The following is a 20970-nucleotide window of genomic DNA, read 5'->3' as shown; positions in this document are numbered from 1 at the left end:
GACGCACTAATATAGTTTTCGTACGTATTAATAGTGACGATACAAATATTCTTTGAGAAAAAAGATTCCTCTTTACGTGTCTTATCTTTTTTTTTTTCGTTTTCTTCAAATTGAGCCGGGTTAAAAATTTGGCAAGAGATCTTATTAATGAATGTACACAACTTTATATACTGACTAGGATACTTCTTCATCTCCAAAGTGAACAAAACGATATTCGTTCATTTGCTATTACGCGCACGTAGCAGCGTGCACACATTTATATATTTATCGTCGAAACTTAAATTAGCATTTAACTAAACTATATGCTACTAGTCTACGAGCTATCGCTCTGTAATAAATATTACAATTATTTACATTGGATTAAGTTCTTTTGCTATTCACGCTCTTAAAATGCTTGGTATTGCGATTATATAATTGATTTTTACTCGACTAAACACAAGCCCTAAGAAAATCCTGGAAAGTAGTTTGCGTTAAATGCATATATTCCTGGAATGGCACGATTTCCCTTTCCGCAATCGAAAGTCGTGGTTAAATTGTCAATAAAAAAAGAATGGCAAAATGCTTCCACGTAAAATCCGTAATAACATCTAGATTCGGTTTTATCACACTTTTCACGTTTACTCAATAATCTTAAGTTATTGTTTTATATACAAACTTACTGAATTATATGCGGATGCCAGTACAAAATCATTTGCGATTGCTGAAAATCTCTATCAACTCTTACAAATTTTTAGATAATAATCAATTATAAAGAGAAAGAGAGATGTACCGAATATTATCGGGGATAGACATCCGTGACAATTGAAAAAGAATTGCCAATATTCAACCGTTGATACTTGTAATAGTAAACGCTTGATCAATTGGCTATTATTCAAGCACAACATTTACTTCTCCGGCACTTGGATTCAACGAGTACCGAATAATCGCCAGATATTCTCTTTGCCTGATATACTCGGTATATCTCTGATGTTACAGAAGATCTCAGGAAGACTGCGCTCCGCAGAAAATTCATTCTCGACTCTTACAAAGTATAATAAGATTTAGTTTTTTACGACAGATTAATTTTTCCTTACTGTCTTTAAAAAGAGTATTTTTAACTAATACCGCCTGTGGAAGTATGTTTCCAAATATCCTTTATCGATACGTTGGACACATCCATTTCCTTTTCAATTCTTTTTCGTTTGCACACAAAAACTGAAAACCCATAACGCCTGCGCTACCACTGTCTTTGTACTTAAAAAGTATATTCGCCTGAGCATTGGCAGTATCGAGCGTGACCTATGATCAATCGAATTCTGCCAAAGAGTCCCGTAAAAATCACCAGACATTCTGTGCGGTAACTAGATGTATATGTATACGTTTTCACACACATATAAAGTATATTAAATATCTCTCACGGAAAATTCAACATAGATTCGTTCGGTTAAAATGTAAAAAGTATATAAAAACCGTATTTTAGTAGTTCCTTCATCGTCTTTTGGTGTCTCCTTCAAGTCACGATATCTAACTCGTTGGTTAAACATCACACGCGAAATTAACGGCTAATTTAGAATGAACAAGCGAGCAGTATCTCTGTAAACGATATCAGTGTAAAACTTCGTGTGAAGATTTCTTTCGTGCATGTTTGCTCATGCAGCTTTCAAGTCGGCCAACAAGCAATATAATTGCATACGTTTAAATATGCATTCCATGTCCTTGGATACTTTGCGCGCGGTCTAATCAAGAACGCGATAACAAAGAGGGAGAATAACATAGAAGGACGTACCACAATCACTGTACATGATATACAAGTACAAAATCTCGGATATAAAGTATGTCTCACACAAGTTCCTAAGTTCTCTAAAAATCTTTTTCACCCTTCCCCCCCCCCCTCCCCCATGATTTCTCTCACTTTTATCGCAGGTCTCTGAAATCAATTTATCATTTTCTTTTTCTCTTATTTTATAGGAACTCCAAATCGCATGTTCTGAATTTTGTTAAAAGACAAAACTCTTTGTCAACGATGCCTCTATTCTGCAAATACTTATGATTTCGCATCTTCTCTTCCTTTTCGACGATTAGAGTTCCGTTACAGCATACAGATTAGGATCACTACCCTGTACCTGACTCAACGTAGCCACCGTCGGCTTCTCCTGCCTTCCCTGCGCTCGATTATATGTACCATACATATTCGGCACCGTGTTGTTCTGCGGTGTAGTACCGTTGAACTGGCTACGCGAGAAATTTCTATCCAAAGTTCTGACCTGATCTTGCATTTGATCTTGAATGCGAATATTAGGCGCCTTGTTCCGCACCAACGATCGAAACTGATTCATATTAGTCTGCGAGCGTGACTCGAACTCCCACGTAGGCTGCTGACTCGCGGGATTCGGTGGAAGCGGTCGATTTTGATTCCAGGCCTGAGTCGGACCCCTCTTTAGATTGGCCAGGTTCTTCGGATCCAGCGTTTGTGTCTTTCGCGAATCCTGAAAAGTGGCAAGATGTGCGGGCCCGTGCGAATTATGAGACAGGGTACCGGTGAAGGAAGCCACGCTGGGCGTCCAAGGTGGTTCTCTACCTGTAACATGAAATGTAATAATACAGATGTAAAGATGAATTACATACGTTACATACGCGTAAGAGTATTAATGTTTGTATTTACCGGGCCCTGCGGGGGCGTGCCCTCAGTAGAAGTCACTAGATTCTAGCGTCTTGCACTGTTTGCTCAGAGTCGCGTACTGGCCAGGTTGATCTCCGAGTCCAGATCGGTGTTCAGTTCGTCCACCCGTTGATTGCTGATTATGCTGAGACGATTTGTGATCCCCGCCCCCTCCGCTCCCGTTAACACCCCCACCTCTGTAAATGGCGAGGAAGAACAAACAAAGTTGCAGCATTATCTTTGTTTTACATAATGACCGACATCGTTTTACAGCTTATCTAAACATAAATCCAAATTCAATCACGCCTGCAAAACTGTCTATATATTATATTTATGTTAATAAAATAGGATTACAAAAAAGCACGCTATACTATTTCTTGTAACAATATTGTGTAAAGCAATCAAAACTGTTATTTGCTAAGAATAATATTCTGTTTTGAAATGCTTAATGTCTCAAAAACAGATATTTAAAATATATAATTAAACACATCAAATATAAAATTAAGAATGGCACAGTTATTTATATGATGCAATACATTTCATCACGTATATTTCGTCAAAAAGCATATACTAATATATAAATATCGATAAAAAATTGTATTCTTAATAATGATGGAACTATGTATGATAAAGCAACATTCAAAGGAGACGCATTGAATCTAATATGTTTAGCGCGATATTAATTGATATCTCTTAAGCTAAATAAATTAAAAGAGAAACTGAAAATCTCATGCACAAACTTTAACATGCTCTCGTGCAGTTGACGTGCTCGAGCAGTCGCAGTAGCGTAGGACGGTGGGGGCGGCGTTAGCAAGAGAGGCTGCTTAATCGTGTTATGAGTGCCAAGAGCATTCGAATTAAGCGTAGGGGCTGTAGGCGGGTACGACCCTTGGCCTCGAAGGGTCCTTGCTGCTATCGCCTGTGACGCCGCCGATGGTGGTAAGTAAGGATCTTGCTCGTCAACCTGATGATAATCCCTTCTGAAACAAATGTATTGGTTATTTAATTTTCAGCAGATAAAATTTAGAAAGGAACGCAATGCTTCTACGGTGCCTGCTTTAGCATTGTAAAATTAATAGCAAAATATAAAAATAAAATTATACTTAATTCCCTTCTCTCTTTAAATGATTCCCGCTAAGTACTTACCGTTTTCGTATGTATATCCACGTATGAGAATCCACCCAAACCAATACGGTGAATAAGAGACCTGCAGCTAAACTGGCTATTAGCATGAAACTCAATCCATACCTAGAACACATTATAGAGAAGCATTATAAGCTTATATTTCCATGTAAAATCGTTTTAATTAAAATACAAACAATTATTTAATTTTTCCGAATTATAATTAAAATATAAGAAGATATCGACTTACAATCCCAAGTGACACAAACTCTTGGCGGCATGAACGTATTGTTTGTGCAGAGGTTTACAGTCGAGTAACGTGGATAAACCTGGCATGAGTCTGTCTATGGTATTAACGTCTGTGGATAAACTGCTGAGTTTTGGCTGAAGCTGCTGATCTTTGAACAGTTCTAGAGCTAATTTAGTCACCGTGTTCAAGTTATGCCTCATGTTATCCACCGCACGTTGCGTGTCCCGCAATCTCAGCGTGAACGGATTGCTGCGCGTGTTCTCGCAATGCGTGTAGTATGAGAGTACCTCGGAAGCTAAAGTAGATGGTACGGCTCTACTCAAATAACCATCAGGTGAGACGCAAAGATCACCTAGAGCTACAGAAGTTGCCAAGTATAAGGATGCCATGAGCCAAGAGACGATAACCGCAAACAAGCCGAATACGGAAAATCTGAAAAGATAATCTATTAGAGTGACTTTATGATTTTATGACTATAGATGTGTTTACAGAATAATTTATAAATGTATAGAAGACGACCTATTCCTCTGCTTAAATTTTGTTACGATTTTAAATGATTTTATTCAAACGTGTAAAATATAATAAAAATGCAAACAAAGATACAAAATGCTATATGAGGAATACCGCCGAAAAATTTCTACTCTTATTTCGATCAAAGGAACATACGTTATGAGAACACATCTGGAGTGCCGTGCAACACCGACCACCAGAACCACGCAGAGGACAAGTAGAGCGCTGAGGACCGCCATAGTGATAGGCCATCGCAACTGCTCGATCTTCTCACCCATCCCAATGGCGCCGGCAAGACTAATACCACTCAAAGGCTTTCGTATCTCAAAACTCCGATTTACAGCGATGCTCGTATTTTGCTTCATGCCATTAAGTGCCGCTAGCAGCCAACTTAGCATAGTTTTATTACTGACCGGAGCATCGAATTCATCTCCGAGAGCAGTCAGTTGCGGCTGCACTTTTCTCTTCAGAGTCGCTTCTATAGTGTCAGTCTGTAAGAAATATATAATGTTGATACTTAAATATAACAATTATTTTTAATTGTTGCTACTTAATTGCTTAAACTATTTTAAATTATCTAAATCAGGTCAGTGTCTATTTATACGCGTACACTAAACAAAATTCTAATAAACATCAAAAAATGTTTTTTTAATAAAAAATGAAGGATAATTTTTCTCTTTTTTGTGATCTTTACTTTTAAAATCTATATGCATGCTTACCGAAATTTTTGATTACTGCTATGTCTTAATATTGTTTATCGTAATATAATGTATGTAATAAACATTTTTTATTACATATATTATATTACGATAAACAATATTAAGACACTGTGAAAAATAAATAGGCAATACCTGATTTCTGACACCCATAAGGATCCCATCAACGTTTTTCGCAGCTGCTATGAGTTGTACCAAGCCGTTGTGTACGTCGTCGTTGCCATAAAGACCAACAGCCACTGCTCCACTACAGAGTAACGCTAGGATGGCCAGCGAACACTTCAGCGCGGTTATCGACTTCTTGGGGCGCGGCCTCCGGTCGCAGCATCTTGTTACCAAATAAACCAGCAATACCAGTAAAGTTAAGATCAACCAGGCTGCCGGAATACTTCCCAGTATCCCGAGGCTCTGTAAACATTACATCGATCATGGATTTTCTCCCTACTTTATTACTTTACGTAAACTTTACTTATACTCTTATAAAAGAAATTAAATTACTAAAGAGATTTAAAGACATCCAAATATAAAATCCATTTATTTATTCTAAATTTCTTGCAGTAAAATCTTATTCCAAGAGGATGAAAATACAATCACTTTTTTGGAGTGAGATTTCACTCCTTCGAAGTAAAAATTCACTCTAAAACAAAGCGAAAATTGTCACTCTTTTTCAAGAAGTGAAGAATGATTATACTTTCATTTTCTTGGAATAAGATTTTATTATAAGAAATTTAGAGTGTTAGATTTTATCCATCAAATTTTATAGAATTAACAATTGCCCGTTCTTTATCTGGTAAAAAGTTTTTTGAAAGTAAATATCTGATTTGAAATTTAATTAAAGAAAAAGCTTCCTTGTGTCTTCTCAACGTGAAGATTCGAAGAATAGACCGTCCAAACAAATAACGTCGAAAAATTGGTATCGCGCCAAAAATTTTCTCGCCTTCACTTCCTACTCTAAAACGGAAATATTATCAGCATCGTCAAGAACCGCATTGCAACGCTATTTCAGGCGCATTTACGTATTTACTTCGTACGAGCCGCACTTACGACCGTCTCGTAACTTCTACCGCTCTCTTCCTGCCTCCCTCGAGGCTTTTATCTCATTTCTCGGCGGTCTTAGCTTCGCCAATCCACCCCGTCGAGCCGCATGCATGACGAAAGCGAATACTAGCGAGACAAAAAGTTTTGGGCCCACCTCCTTCGTCAGTGGTTATACCTCACCCTAAGTCCACCCGACTTCGACGGCTGAGGAAGATAGGCGAAAAAGGAAGAAGAGGGAACGAAAGTGTGAGGAATACACGGAGAACACGACGAAGGGAGAGCAGGATGTGCCCGACGTGGTCCAACGTAGTTCCCGAAGATGTTGAAGCCCGCTGCCGTAAGTTGCCCCGGGCATATTATGCGAAAGCCTTTGTGCATTGTTTGAGCTTTCCCAGGCATTGTGCTTTCCAGTTACACTCATGAGGCCCGGATTCTTGCGCGTTCGTGGTATCCACCTGCCCTCTTCTGGCCTTCTTTTTTTTTCTTCACGAACCTCTCCTCCTTTCTTGTCTTTCTTTTTATCTTTTTTTTTTCCCGTGTCCTCGCCATATATCCCGCTACCTTCCATGGACATGAATCGTTTCTTTTTTTTCTTCCCTTTCGATTTTGTACTCTGTACAAGCATACGGCACCTTTTCTAGTCATTACGTTGCCAGACGTTCGCTTTCTGGATTCTTATCCGTTTGACGATGCGAGATCTTCACTTACGGCCCGATAATGCAAATCTACAGCCGACCAAAGGCGATAATCCAAAGTGCTATTGACGTTTGTGGTTGTTAAGAGGATATCCCGCGGAATAACTGCCGGAAAATTTTGATGTCCTAAGATCAAAGTACTAACAGGAATTAACAGATACTATTCGAACAGATAGTACTTGATTAACATACTGATGTCCATTTGCGCAACATATATGGTGTTTTCCAACAAGAGACATAGTACAATATAGTAATTATTTTATTTTTATTTATTAAACAATAGGAATTCACTATGTTATAAAAATTAATAGAAAAGAGATTAAAGCCAATGCAAGATCTTTTTTGCGAGTAATTAAATTTTCTTACATACACACACACACACACACACACACACACACACACACACACAAAATTATAATTCTATATATATATATATATATATATATATATATATATATATATACAGTGTCTCACATCTATTATATTTCCTCTTAAGAACTATTCTTGAGCTAATTTTGAAACAAAAATTCTAATAAAAAAATGTTGAAGATACAAGAAGTTTTAATTGATTAAAAATAGTGAAAACTATTATAGCCTCGATGTTTTCATTTTAAGATTTTTATCCTAGAATATTCAAAAGAAATAATAACAGAGGCCATGAAAGTAAAATGATTTTTGACTTATAAGCATTTAAAGTTACCTTATAATTAAAAAAATTTTTATAGTCTCGACATTTTCATACTAGGATTTTCGTCTCAAAATTACCTCCAGAGTATGTCCTTAAGAGGAAATGCGATAGTTGTGAGTCACCCTGTATATAATGATCATATAAATGTTTTGACCTTAATTAGGCTTTGGTATGTTAATACAAATTTTTATATGAAACTAAGTCAAAATACAAACAAATAAATATATATCGTCGACCTGTATTTCTTTTTACCCATTTATACGTATTATTTAAAAAGTGCGCTCGTATAATTACTCATCATCTAATTCTAAATTGTAAATTGTCTAAAATTGTTAACATTTTCTCAAAATTTATCACTATATTACATTGTGTTATTTGTATCTCTTGCTGGAAAATATCTTTAAGCCGATCAAAAGTAGATTGCAAAGCGATAAGAAATTTTGTATATCAAATATTTGTATCATATCAGTTGCATACATTTACTTCGGAAATACATCCAGACCAGATTGGAAATAAGTCGAGCGTGCTGATATTCTCCTGAAGACGTTCCGACACACGTATCAATATACACGTCGCCAGATATGAATGCAATATTTATCTTGAAATTGCCATCAAGGGCCGTATAAAATTTAGATTTTCCGTACAATTCGCTTATCGATTCGCGCGAAGCTTAAAGGCTTCTCTGATCACGCGCGGCCGATTAATAGGACGCACTTTGTTTAAGTCCATGAGATTGATTTTGCGCATACCATAGTGGCTGCAGGCGAAGGGAGTGCAATCGGGGATGACAATCGGGGCCAAGGAAGTCAGAATTGACGGATTCATGCCGAGCGAACCTACCTCCAAATAGATCTCGGAGTGGGGATTGAACGTATTATTGACCGAATGTAAAGAGACGTTCAGATGCGGCAGACTGTGGAAGATCCTCGCGTATTGTGGTACCGTGTACTGCTCCGGAAGCTGTTGACCGCCCGCCATTATGGAGAACCCTTATCTACCGAGAACCCAGTCGAAGCGCCTGTCCTACTCGTCAAGACATGCTACGCGCGAGCGCTGTAATCAGAAAATAATAAATTAATTGGATGAGACTTTTGGGAATTTGTCGGAGGCGTGAGAACAACGGTACTGACGCGTACTCGATGTTGCGTCATCGAGCGTTACAAAAGTAGAGCCCGAAGTTTTTGCGGTGCCTAATTGAAGGAGCATCTGCACCAGCGATGATATTTCCAACTTCCGCATTTGCATAATCGAATAATAATTCCTACACAATGTCGTATCACATCCACCGGTTTTGTGTCTTTTATATAAATACATTTGAAAGCTCGATCTAGAACGTGAGCTATTAAAACTTTCTTCTACTGTTATTCAATTACGTCAAATTTCAATTGTCTTCTATAATCAAATGCAGGTTTTAACGACCCGAATTATTTTGCTCTTTCCAATATGAAGATAAAAAGGAACAAAATACTAGATTTATTATAAATGTAATTGTAAACTTTTTTTTTGGAAATGAGCAAAAATTTTTCTGTCATATCATCGTTTAACAAATGTCATCAATTTTCTATCATGATTCCAGCTAAATGAAATAGGTTTCGTGTTTCACTGAATATTCGTTTTCCATTGTGCATGTATATTTCGATCATTCCATGACATTCGTTAAATTGCGTTTGGATCAAAATCGTGTCCAGCAATGAGAATATTAATTCTCCGGAGATCATCGACGTTTCTACAAGTCAATTAAAAAATCAAATTGAAATATAATATAAATAGAATCGTAGTTTAATTTCGTTCACGAGCTATGTCGCACGATATTCCAGCGATTCAGGGAAGAGAATCACTCGCAATTAAATCAAATTTTCTAAAAAGGCTCATCGAGAGTTTTAATTCGATTATCATTTCATTAGCATATTGCGCTAGCTTCTACATTGCGCTCTTTCGTTGCGAGTCACGATTCAATCTTGGCTAAATACGCCGACGTCACTCAGTGTCGCAAAACGTTTTACCGTAGTGATTCAACTCTTCCGTAGTGGAATCAACGCGCGCTTAATTAATGAAGTCTGTGCCAGCCAGCTCTCCATCTCTTTCACCTCATTGACATCACTAAAGCGCGCCAAAAGGATTCCCGAGATGCTTTTTAGCCATCAAATCGACTGAAATAGGTTTAATAAACTCCAACACCGGCGTTATCGTTAAATCTTTTGAAAAACTTCCAATGTTTACTCCTTAGTTTGCATCCTCTTTAAATGCATTTTCTTTTTTATATATTAACATTGAAGTAAGAAAACGGATTACTTAAAATCGAGTTACAACAATAAACACGATTGTTTCGTAAATTAATAATCTATTATATTGTAATAATAATATTAATGATAATAATAGTAATGATAATAATATATGTATAATTGGTGATAGTATATAATAATAATAATATTATTAATAGTAGTAAGAATAAACCAGAAAATATTTATATTTAAATACTATTTGTCCTAATTTTGAAAACTTTAAGAATATTATATGTAAAAGTAAAAAATTACCATTGTTTATCACAATTTTAATAATAAAGAAGAAACTAGTGATTATTATCGATGTCATAAGACTGTTAAATTTAGGAAAGAAAAATAACAAAAGCACGCTTCATTTATCTTGTATTATTAAAAGCATATCGATAAATTAACACCGCAATTAATACCGCGTGCGTTCTTGCCGACCTAATAAATAAAACACTCACGTCCGCGTGTCTCAATCGGATTTCTGATATTAATGATATTAATGAAAATTAATTCGCCACATGCAAACATATTTGCATGTTACAGTATCAAACATGATATAACGGTCTCAGCCGATTAGCAATGCGTTTTATATGCATCACGCTCTATATTAAGCTCCAGCAGACACCACCGCGAGCAACAAATACCTATCTCCGTAATAAATATATCGCGGATCGATAAAGTGCAACGTACACGTACGGTTTATTAACCCACTTTCCCGATTCCATTCTATCCTTGAAGCGTCAACATCGCCAACAACTCGATGTAGCACTGAGTGTGGTGCTTCCAATATACGCTCGTATATTCAAAGCCAGAAAATCCACGACGGTGCGTGATATTCGATCTCAACAATAGCCTTGTAGCACAATAAACACTTCCTTATTGCGTGATATATCATAATTTGATATTTCGAAATGAAGACTAAATAATCTCAATCGTTTCTCAAACACGCAAAATTCTTCCCAAGTACGGCGAATGAAATAATTTAAATTGCAAATTAAATGAATGTACGTTCTAAAAAATATGGATATGGATTTAAAAACTACAGATTTGAAAGTATGGTGTTAAATCCACATCATGTTGGTGTTTATAGCAACATCAACACGAGAATTGCATGAACATCGCATAGTATTAAATCCACGTGTATATATTTTTTTAATCTGAGAATAGCCACCTGAGATATCTCAGGCGTAAAAAATGTAAATGTAATTGTTATAAAACATTGCTTTATATAGATATTAATTCTTATTTTTCTTGTTTAATAACTATACTTTACAAGCCTCTAAATGTGCAATCCGAAAATTCGTAATAAAAAAGCTTTACATCAAAATCTTTATTTTGTAGAAATGCTATCGTGATAAGCTACCTAACGTGTTTATTCCGTTTAATATTTGCTTGCGTTCTATTTATTTGTTTTAGAAAATTGTGATTAAATCCATATCGGTAATGCTCTCGGCAAATACTGATAAATCAGAAAAGTATCAATAACATGCAATACATCTTAATAACATCTTAATAATAATAATAACAGTCGTTTAATTGAAATATAAAAATACTCCAGATGATCGTTTACGTAAAAAAAATTAGATTGCTGTCGGATTAAAATGTAGAAACAAATATCGAGATATAATGAACTTTACGCTCTACATTATGCAACTTAAAAATCTTAAATATACTCGGCGACGCGGATAATCAATCCATTTGCAAGTGAGAGCTGTTATTATTTAAATTTTCTCTCGCTGTGCGCGCTGTTAATTCTATCGAGTATAACAAAGGTCGAGCCGTGCGAAATATTTGATGGTTCCAAATTCTTTATTTTGCACTCACACGAACAGCTATATGTATATTCGTTTTCGTCTGATAAAACCGACAATTGTATCGCCATGCCGGAAGAAACCTGCGGTTCGAGTATCACGCGTATTCATATTGACTCACTGTGCGTCATTGTATGAGTGATAAATAAAGTCATCGCCAATCATACCATGATTTTAAATGAAGGCTGCTTATATTACCACTGCTTATATTGTCCACTTATGCTGTCATCCTGCCTCGTATATTCTCCTAAGCCTGTCTTCCTTTTCAACGGCGTGCGACACAGTACATTGTTCCCTTTCATTTTGTAGATGCACAGAGTGCACTGATTTCGTTTTAATCGTACACTGAGAAAAATGGTCTGGTTAGATTAAATAGTAATTCTGGTGGAAAATGGACAAATCAGAATTTTCTGGTTAAATCTTAGTTGTATTAAAATTCTAATTGAGGTAACTAGAATTCTGATTGATATAATTATTCTGGTAAAAATAAGAATTCTAGTAAATTTTACCAGAAATATTGTATCAATCAGAATTCCGGTTATTATTCTCAATTAGAATTCTAATAAATTCAACCAGAAAATTCTAATTCGTCCATTTTCAACTAGGAATTTTTTTCAATGTAAAAAAAAATGTTGACAGAAAGCTAAATAGAGTACAATATTGCGTTACTTGGATTCTTGATACTTGACAAAAAGGGGGATTAAACTTATTTAACTTAGTAATGCAGTTCGAACTTAATATTAAATCCATCGACTTCGTGCAATGTATGAATTTATACAGACGTGTAGTCTGGAAGTCGATACCCTAGTTTCGAAAGTGAAACTCAACTAAAAACTGTAATCAGCTGTTATCAACTCTGGCACTCGCATAAAATTGCGCGATAGTTACATAAATACAGTGAGTTAAGAAAGAATAAAGTTAAAAGATACAAGATAAAGACGAAAAGACTTTAAACACAGCAATGTCAAGTTTCATTGATAGAAATATTATTAAACTGAATTTGGAATTCTAAATAATTTTTTCTAATGTTTCAAAATTATTTAGATTTCTAAAAATATCTCTACTCGTATTATAATATAAAAAAAAATAAATATTATTATTTAAAAACCGATAATTATGTTATTTTAATAGATACGTAAATCGCATAAATTTAAAATTGCGTAAATATTCATATGCATATTTCGATATTTTAATCATAAAATAAAACGATGTCTAGACAGTGGAAATAATATATATCTATAATAAAATCCCTCAAGTTTAGATTTAAAAAATTAACTTTAGAGTGTGAAACAATGAACTAAATCTTCCATTATAATCCATTTGTGTTGCATGTTTTTTATTTTCTACGCTCGTTTGCCTTATTTTTCCTCCCGTTCGAGTCAGGCACGTCTATTTCATTTTAAATACACAAAGTGTAGAACGTGCACGTAACTTATGTTTCTCCTGGCAATATCGAGTGAAGGAAAAAACTGTGTTTTGTCACAAGAGACAAATCTTCCGGAAGATAAATTTATAAAGCTTTTAAATGTATAATAATGCTAATTGAGTTTTCCTCATTTCTCGATATTTATTATTAGTACTTTTATTATCCCTTGATTTACCAGCGTTTTAACGATATTTTTTAACGAATTCATTTTATAAATTCATACTGCACTTATATACGCAAGTTTTTTAAACGGTGCTTTCTCGCACCTGTTTCTCGGCTTATCCCGAATAAAATTTTCATCGTCGACCTTTCAGTGTACCTACAACGTAATCTTCCGCTCTCAATGGAGAGGAACAACAGATTGATCTTTTTTTGACAGTAAATCGTCTACTGCCGATTCGAGCGCATCGCAAATCGCGAATTGCGCGCATCACCGCGTGCAAAAAGTCATCGACCGATCACTGCCGGTCATCGCGACATGCAAACCGCTACGATCGATTGACTATAACGTGACTATAACGTCGTCTATGAGGCCGTACGGTGACCCCGCGAAAGACTTCGGTGATCGAAGATGAACGACGGATTATATTCAGGTATAAGGGCCGTGATAGGTCGAAGAGATGAACTACGCGAAATTAATCGCGTATCCATTCCATCTTTCGTCGCGATCGAAACGCGATCGCGAACATCGCGCCGAAGCGTGATTCAAAATTAATCTTGTATTCGCAACGAGGCGAACGATAAGAGCGAGTGATAACGAGAAATTTTTATACTTTACGCTTTCTGCATGTAAAATAGAGATACTTGACATTGGAACGATTATATTACGAAGTTAATATTACGAAATGTTGACTTGCAATAATTAGTCAAATCCACGAAAGGAAAGAATAATTTAACTGAAGTGCATAAAAATTTAGCTAGATACAAATCTGAAAATAATTTTATTGAACCATCTAAATAATTACGTAAAAATCTCAAGCACAATGAATAGTGTTGCAAAAAGTTTCGACATTCTAGTAATCAATTTGAATGTCCTATATTTTTTTTCGTTTTTTCGAGGGTTCAACAAAATTATTTTAAGATCTGTATCTAACTTAATTTTTAGATACTTTAGCAGAATTATTTTTTCTGTATACTCTCGGAATAAACATAAGATTTATTCTTTTTATACAGTTAAATCTTATCACGTTTAATATATTTAAAATGGAGCTGAAAAGATTTCTGTCCGTCTTAATTATACTTTTTAAATCTAAAATTTGATAAGTTAATCTTGATTGATGGATAGACCAGCAAGAAATAAATACAACGAACAGGCAGTGAGAAAAATTTCTGGTTAAAAATGAACCAGAAGATTCTGATCATATTAGAATTATCTGGTTATCTCGATGGGAATTATAAGATTCAATCAGAAAAATCTGATTTATCCATTTTCAAGCAGAATTTCAATTAATATAATCGGACTTTTTTTCCAATGTGCATTTTGACAATACGTTACGAAGAAAGAAAAACGCGATAGCAAAATAGCAAAAGAAATATGCGACGCTCTCTTGTGGTCGTACTTTTCAGCACTTTGTACATTTAGGGAAAAAAAGCTGTGTGTCTTCAAGCCTTATGGAAGAATAGATAGCGGCGAAATGTGGCAAAGTGTACAAAAGCGTGACTAAAATGGACAGAGCCATAAACGCGGAAAGAGCAAACGGAAGGAACATAAATGATAAGTATGTTCATGCGGCACATGCTTTCCGCATTCCTCTGCCATCTCATTCTTCTTCTTTCCGTATGTCTGGGCTGCACACTTGTTTCGCGATGCAATATTTACAGGATTGTCTCTCTAATACTTTCTGCACGTGTATTTTTCTAAGACCAACTGTACTTCACAAGCTTCGTGCATAATGCACCGCGTTTCCACGCCTTTTCCTCGAAAAGCTTCCGTAGGTCGACATCGATAAGAAACGAGTGGACGTCCGTGAAAAATTTCAATCGAGTGGGAAAGACGATGAAAAATGATTCGCTCGTTCCATTCCTCTCTTCTCACAATGTGACGTGACTTGATTAGAAGATTTGATTAGAGTTGTGGACTAACTGATTTGTTTACGATCCAATGTAAGTCATGCGCCAATTCTATGTAATATTCATGAATTTTATCTTAAAATGAGATAAAGTGGGATACTATACGTGAGATGTTTTTAAGTTCTTTAATTAAGTTCTTTATTTGTATTTTTCAGATACGAGTCCCTCAAGTTTCTGAAAAATTCAAGAAACGATTTACATTAAATCGAGTCAGTCAAACTTAATATTATAATCCGACCGAAACATTTACCGAAACTGAAAATGAACACTCATTACGTGTCATTTTCGACTAAGACCATATAGCTCTTCTTCATAAATATTAATTTTAATATGTATAATTATTGTTTCAATAATTAAATTGTGATATTTGTAAAAAAGAAATACTTATATTTTTTGGCTAAAATTGACACGCAATCGAAATTTCGATTTACGATTTTGATCAAAATTTAATTATTGTATATTTCAATAAATTATGATATTTATGAAGAAAAAGTACATAATATGTGAGCATGTCTATACATATGGCCTTTATAGAATTCCTATTTTTTAATTTTGTTTTGGTTTCGATTGAAATTGACATATAGCCGAGCGTTTCGGTTCAGTTTCAATAAAAGTTAGAATTTAATTCATATAATAAAAACTGATTTCAGCAAATTCTAATCTTACATTTATTTTGACATTGATTTAATTTCGAACGCTCCAAATTGAAGTTACCGAAAGTTTTTTGAAAGAGAGTAATCCATCACATGATTTCTTTTGTTTGGATCGCAGTTAAAGATTTTGATCAGACTTCGAAATTAACTCTAATTAATTTACTCGAGTACTTACACCTGAAATCTTTGATTAACAGAAATACAATTATGTACTTTTTGTTTGATAAAAAAAATTACATTAAGGACGGTATTGTATAGCTAGAAATTTTGCTAGAAGCAATTCTGCACGGAAAAAACGTTTTTGCTGAAGTAACTAAAAATTTAGTTAGATACAAATCTAAAAATAGTTTGTTGGATAATAATAACTATGAGGATACTCAAGTTATTTGATAAAATAACAAAATACTTTTGAAATATTTGTCATCATACTTGAGTTTCCTATATAATTATTTTTATTTCAACAAAATTGTTTTCAAATTTAGACTAAAAAAAGTCTTGGTTTAATTGGAAATCTGATTGAAAATGGACGAATCAGAATTTTCTTAAATCTACGAGAATTCTATATCCGATAACTGGATTTCTGATCGATATAATCAAAATCTTATTTTATCTATTTTCAACCAGAAATTTTCTCATAAAAAAAAATCTGGTTGGATTAATTGGAATTCTGATTGAAAATAGACAAACCAGAATTTTCTTAAATCTACAAGAATTCTAGTTGAGACAACTAAGAACTCTGATTGACATGGTCAATCAGAATCTTCATTTATTCATTTTATTCATTTTTGTTTATTCATTTTTGATCAGAAATTTTTCTCATGAAAGAAAATCTGGTTCGATTAATTGGAGTTCTGATTGAAAAATAGACGAATCAGAATTTTCTGACAAAACCTACTGGAATTATATAGATACAATCAGAATCATCCGTTTCGTCCATTTTCAACCAGAAATTTTTAGATACTTGAACGAAATCATTCTTTCCACGTATCGGTCGCTAATTGTCTTTCAAGTCAGTCAGAGTTTCGTTCGAAGTCGCCCCGAAATCTCGTAACGTCCCTTCCCCCAAAAGAACAAGATCTTTCCCTGAAACATGAGAATGTCCCAGCCTTCCTAGATAAAATTCTCAAGCCGCGGAAAAGGGAAGCTAAGCCCGGCGCATGCTATCGCTCGCTAAAAAGTCATCGACCCATCGTAATCAACGGTGGTAAACTGCTTCGCTCTGACGCTCGTTCACCTTCGATCATATCGCCGCTCCACGCTCGTCGTCGTTGTTCGTCGCCGCGGCGCGCGACGTTCCTCCGACTTTACTCCGACTGCCTTCGAGACGTCGCGTTGCGTTGCATGCGCGAGGAAAATGGGTCCGTTCGATAACTCGGCGGCGCGGTATAGAAGGCGGTACACATCCGCGTCCGTATATCCGCGCGCGCGAGACCGAGCTCCTCTCGCGAGTCGCGAAGCGGAAAAAGGCGGTTTCGGTATTCGCCTCTGCTGCGTTTCTCTCTCTCTCTCTCTCCTCTTTCTTGCTCTTAAACCTTCGAGGTCCGCATGGGACTTTACGAACACCCGGCTTTTACGAGCACCTCGGACCACGCTACGCAACATCTGGTGGTATTTCTTTCGTTACCGAGGCCTGCTCGACGAAATCCAACTCCACGTACTCCATCGTCTCGATAGCGTCTCGCTCTTTCTCTCACTCGCTCTCTTTCTCTCTCATTCCCACACACACACTCACACACACACACACACACACACATAGGCACACAACCGATGCGTTTCATATGGAAAGCTCGATGTAATGTATTCTTGCACCCACACATCGTCACCCGGAGTGTGTACCGTGTATCGATCCCCGAGAGTACACACGAAGACGACCGTGAGCGCCATCGGGCTTCTCTATTTCCTTCCACTTTCCTCTCTCTTTCTCTTTCTCTCATTCTGTAGATACCGCATCGTCTTCTCTTTCTTTCGATCACGTTTATCTCAAGAATGGAGTAGCCACTTCGTTCTTTATGGCGTTCGAGAGATGAGAAAACGCACGCTGCATCGCACAGGGACGCACTGCACGGGCGACGGTATATGTATGTATATATCAGTTAGGGCGAGTCCGAGAGAGAGAGAGAGAGAGAGAGAGAGAGAGAGAGAGAGAAAGAGAGCGTGTGATCCCACCGGCAGTGGGCTCGCGTGACAGAAGCGCGACGGTGGTTCCACCCCCTTTCCCATCCACCCTCACCCTCCGTCCCACGGACGTGATTCAGACAGACGTCGCGGGCATCGACGGGGCGTCGCAACGATGAAATGGTTCAACGAGGGATGGTTTACCTCTTACCTCGATATTTTTCCTCTCAGTGACAAATCCGTACGCTCGCGTACGTGAACGGAAATCCGCGACATACGACGCACACTCGACCGTGGCCCAAGCCCGACTGACGAGAATGACGAGCGTAGGCGACGCGACCGCCGGGGTGGGGCGGTTGTCGCAGCCAATCGCGTTCCCGCTTGCGCGCGATTCTGTGCCCTGTGGAGGATTTACGGGAGTCGGGAGTCGGGAACACAGGCAGCCGCCAGGCCGGGCCGCTCACGCGCTACTCCGCTGCACTCCAACTCCGTTCTGCTTCGTTCTCGTTCGTTTCAGCTCCGACGCTTTTCGAAACGAGAGACCGGAGAGATGGATGCACATCCATGCGGGCATCGGGCGGCAGAGGGCACGAGGCGACTAAAATGCGGACCGAACGGACGTACTCGGAGCGACTTCGACCAAACTCCGATCGGCGACGATTCATTCAAGACTCCGACGGGGTCGCTAGCGCAATTATTTTCAACACTCATGCTCCTTCCTATGTAGTTTAATTTTAACCTTGGTTCAACTAGCTCTTCTTCGTTTTCTAGTTCTAAGAATTTGAAAAAGATAAAGAGCAAGTTGGACCACGTTAAAGTTAATTTCTCTACATTAGTAGAAACAGGCATCAGAAAAAAATACTTTTATGCACGTTTTGAACTAAGATTAACTTTATCTCGATTTAACTTAATATTTTTCTTTTTTTTTCTAATCCTAAAGATTAGAAAATGAGACTAAAGCTAATTTTATACTGGTGGAACCAGGTATTAGTGATGACAACTATTAGGTGTTGGAATTAATTCGTAGCGTTTTTAATGAAAGAATGTTATTTATTTCACATGAGCATTAAAAAATACATTAATGAAAGTACTTCCCATCACTTGTAAAACGCTACGAATTAATTCCAACACCTAATATAAAAGTGATAACTGCAAATTTTTTACGTAAAATTAATGTGTGTACTTAGTTAAATAAACTATTTTGTAGTTGTTGCAATTATGAAGTAATTTCAATACTGTTTATACACACACATTAGTTTATTTAACTATGCACATTAATTTTACATGTAAATCTAGTATGCGTCACCTTTAAGCCTATTCTACAATGTGCTTTTTGTTTCCTATTTCTTGCTTTTTGCTATTTTTTGTCTTGTTTCTTCTTTGCTATTTTTTACATCTTGTTTTTTTGCTTCTTCTTTGGTTTTTTGTTTTATGTTGTTCGAGATAAAAGTTAATGAACTTCGAAAGAAATAGGAAATATGTAGCAAGAAATACAATTGTCGAAAACAGTTGTAAAGGAGAAAAAAGCAAAAGGTAAAAAACAAGAAACAGGAAACAAAAAGCACATTGTAGAATTGGCTTTATAGTTGCTATAAATGCTATGTTTTTCTCTAAGTACATGTTATTTGCTTCAGCTCTGATCTCTAATCTTTCTTCCTATATATTCCCAAATAAATGACATTTGACGTTATCTATATGTTAATAAGATAATTCAAGATGATTAATAACTTAAGGAGGTATTCTAGTGTGATTATTCATTTTGAGGTAAATTTTGGGAATTAATTTTATAAAAACAGTTAAATCTACAGAGCTAATGTTTTGCATTCACATTCACTCGTATTTGACGTAACTCCTCAAATGTTTGCAAAGCAAACATTTTATTGTATATTATACAAGATATGGATAGACACACAAGTCATATCGCGAAAAATCGTTTTTATCGGATGCAGTGATTGCCATCCTCGTCATTTGAAATAAAAAAAAATTTTTTTTTGTTTTATTCTTTACGATTGTCGTTACTTCAGCCCTTTAATAAATCATAGAAAGAAAAGTTGATAAAATGATAGCGCTTAAAAGAAATACTTCGATTTTTACTAAAAAAAATATTTATTTCCTGCGACCCGGAAAAATAGTATTATTTTAAAGATATCAAAAAGTTGAAAGGTCGAACGATAACCTAATATGTACATCATATGTCTACAAAAGCGGAAGTCGATCGGCCCAGCAGTTTGCGAGAAAATGTGCGTCCAATTTGAAAAATGCCGTTTTGGAAAAAGAATTTTGAAGCTTCTCTTACAAGATGGATAATAAGTAATTTTAGTATCTCTTTATATGTCAGCTATACACATTTTTAAGACTCCAAACTACAAGAATATGAAAAATGTTTCGGTTTTTTTTTTACCGATACTACGAGTAGAATACCCCTTTAATTAAAGCTTGGCCGCACTTACGGCTCCAATTAACTTATTAAGTAAATTAATTGTACTATTTCGTTAACATAAACGGAATTGTTAAATAAGAATAGAGACCTATATATATATATATATATATATCAGAAATTTTATCTTAAATGGTTCAATTGAATTAATTACTAATTAAATTAATCAATAATTACTAATTAAGTTAATCAATAATTACCAAATAATACTTTTATTACTTCATTAATATAAATAAAATTAATAATTTTCCATTTTGAATATATATAAAAATCTTTAAGCAATTCTGCCGATTAAATTAATCACTAATTAAGTTAATCAAAGTTTGGTCATTTTATAATTTTTATGCTAGATGTACCTTTCATATTCCTTTTCGATTTTTCTTCTTCTATCTTTTGTTTAAATTTAAAAAATTTTAACTTTATAAATTTTGATGTTGCAATTTTTTAACATCAAATTTGCAATTTTAAATATATACTGATGCTAAACTCCGGCTCTAAGAATTAAACAAACGCTCCGAAACGTACTCGCGG

The 20970-nt window shown here is 35.8% G+C and overlaps 2 protein-coding genes across 5 annotated transcripts; both read right to left on the bottom strand.

The window, feature by feature from the left end:
* Positions 1 to 81: 81 nt before the first annotated feature.
* Positions 82 to 2552, bottom strand: LOC147909770 (uncharacterized). Its single transcript, XM_087406120.1, has one exon. It carries the CDS (start codon positions 2313 to 2315, stop codon positions 2058 to 2060), a length of 258 nt encoding a protein of 85 aa, XP_087262246.1. The 5' UTR covers positions 2316 to 2552; the 3' UTR covers positions 82 to 2057.
* Positions 2417 to 20890, bottom strand: tty (tweety). Of its 4 annotated transcripts, none has more exons than XM_011061455.2 (9): positions 18214 to 20890; positions 8498 to 8710; positions 5372 to 5644; positions 4677 to 5011; positions 4011 to 4442; positions 3785 to 3886; positions 3379 to 3618; positions 2642 to 2835; positions 2417 to 2557 (listed from the first exon to the last, which is right to left on the bottom strand). In XM_011061455.2, exons 2-8 carry the CDS (start codon positions 8633 to 8635, stop codon positions 2664 to 2666), a joined length of 1692 nt encoding a protein of 563 aa, XP_011059757.1. In that variant the 5' UTR covers positions 8636 to 8710; positions 18214 to 20890; the 3' UTR covers positions 2417 to 2557; positions 2642 to 2663. The 4 variants fall into 4 exon arrangements, with proteins under 4 accessions (XP_011059757.1, XP_011059761.1, XP_011059759.1 ...); XM_011061459.2 differs by having other exon boundaries at positions 3526 to 3618; XM_011061457.2 differs by having other exon boundaries at positions 3379 to 3615.
* Between the last annotated feature and the right edge of the window lie 80 nt (positions 20891 to 20970).

Source organism: Acromyrmex echinatior, chromosome 5 (genome assembly GCF_024713525.1).
Source record: "Acromyrmex echinatior isolate Ae372 chromosome 5, ASM2471352v2, whole genome shotgun sequence".
NCBI classification, from domain to species: Eukaryota; Metazoa; Arthropoda; class Insecta; order Hymenoptera; family Formicidae; genus Acromyrmex; species Acromyrmex echinatior.
Note: the sequence above shows the minus strand (reverse complement) of the source record. Positions and strands in the feature narration are given on the sequence as shown.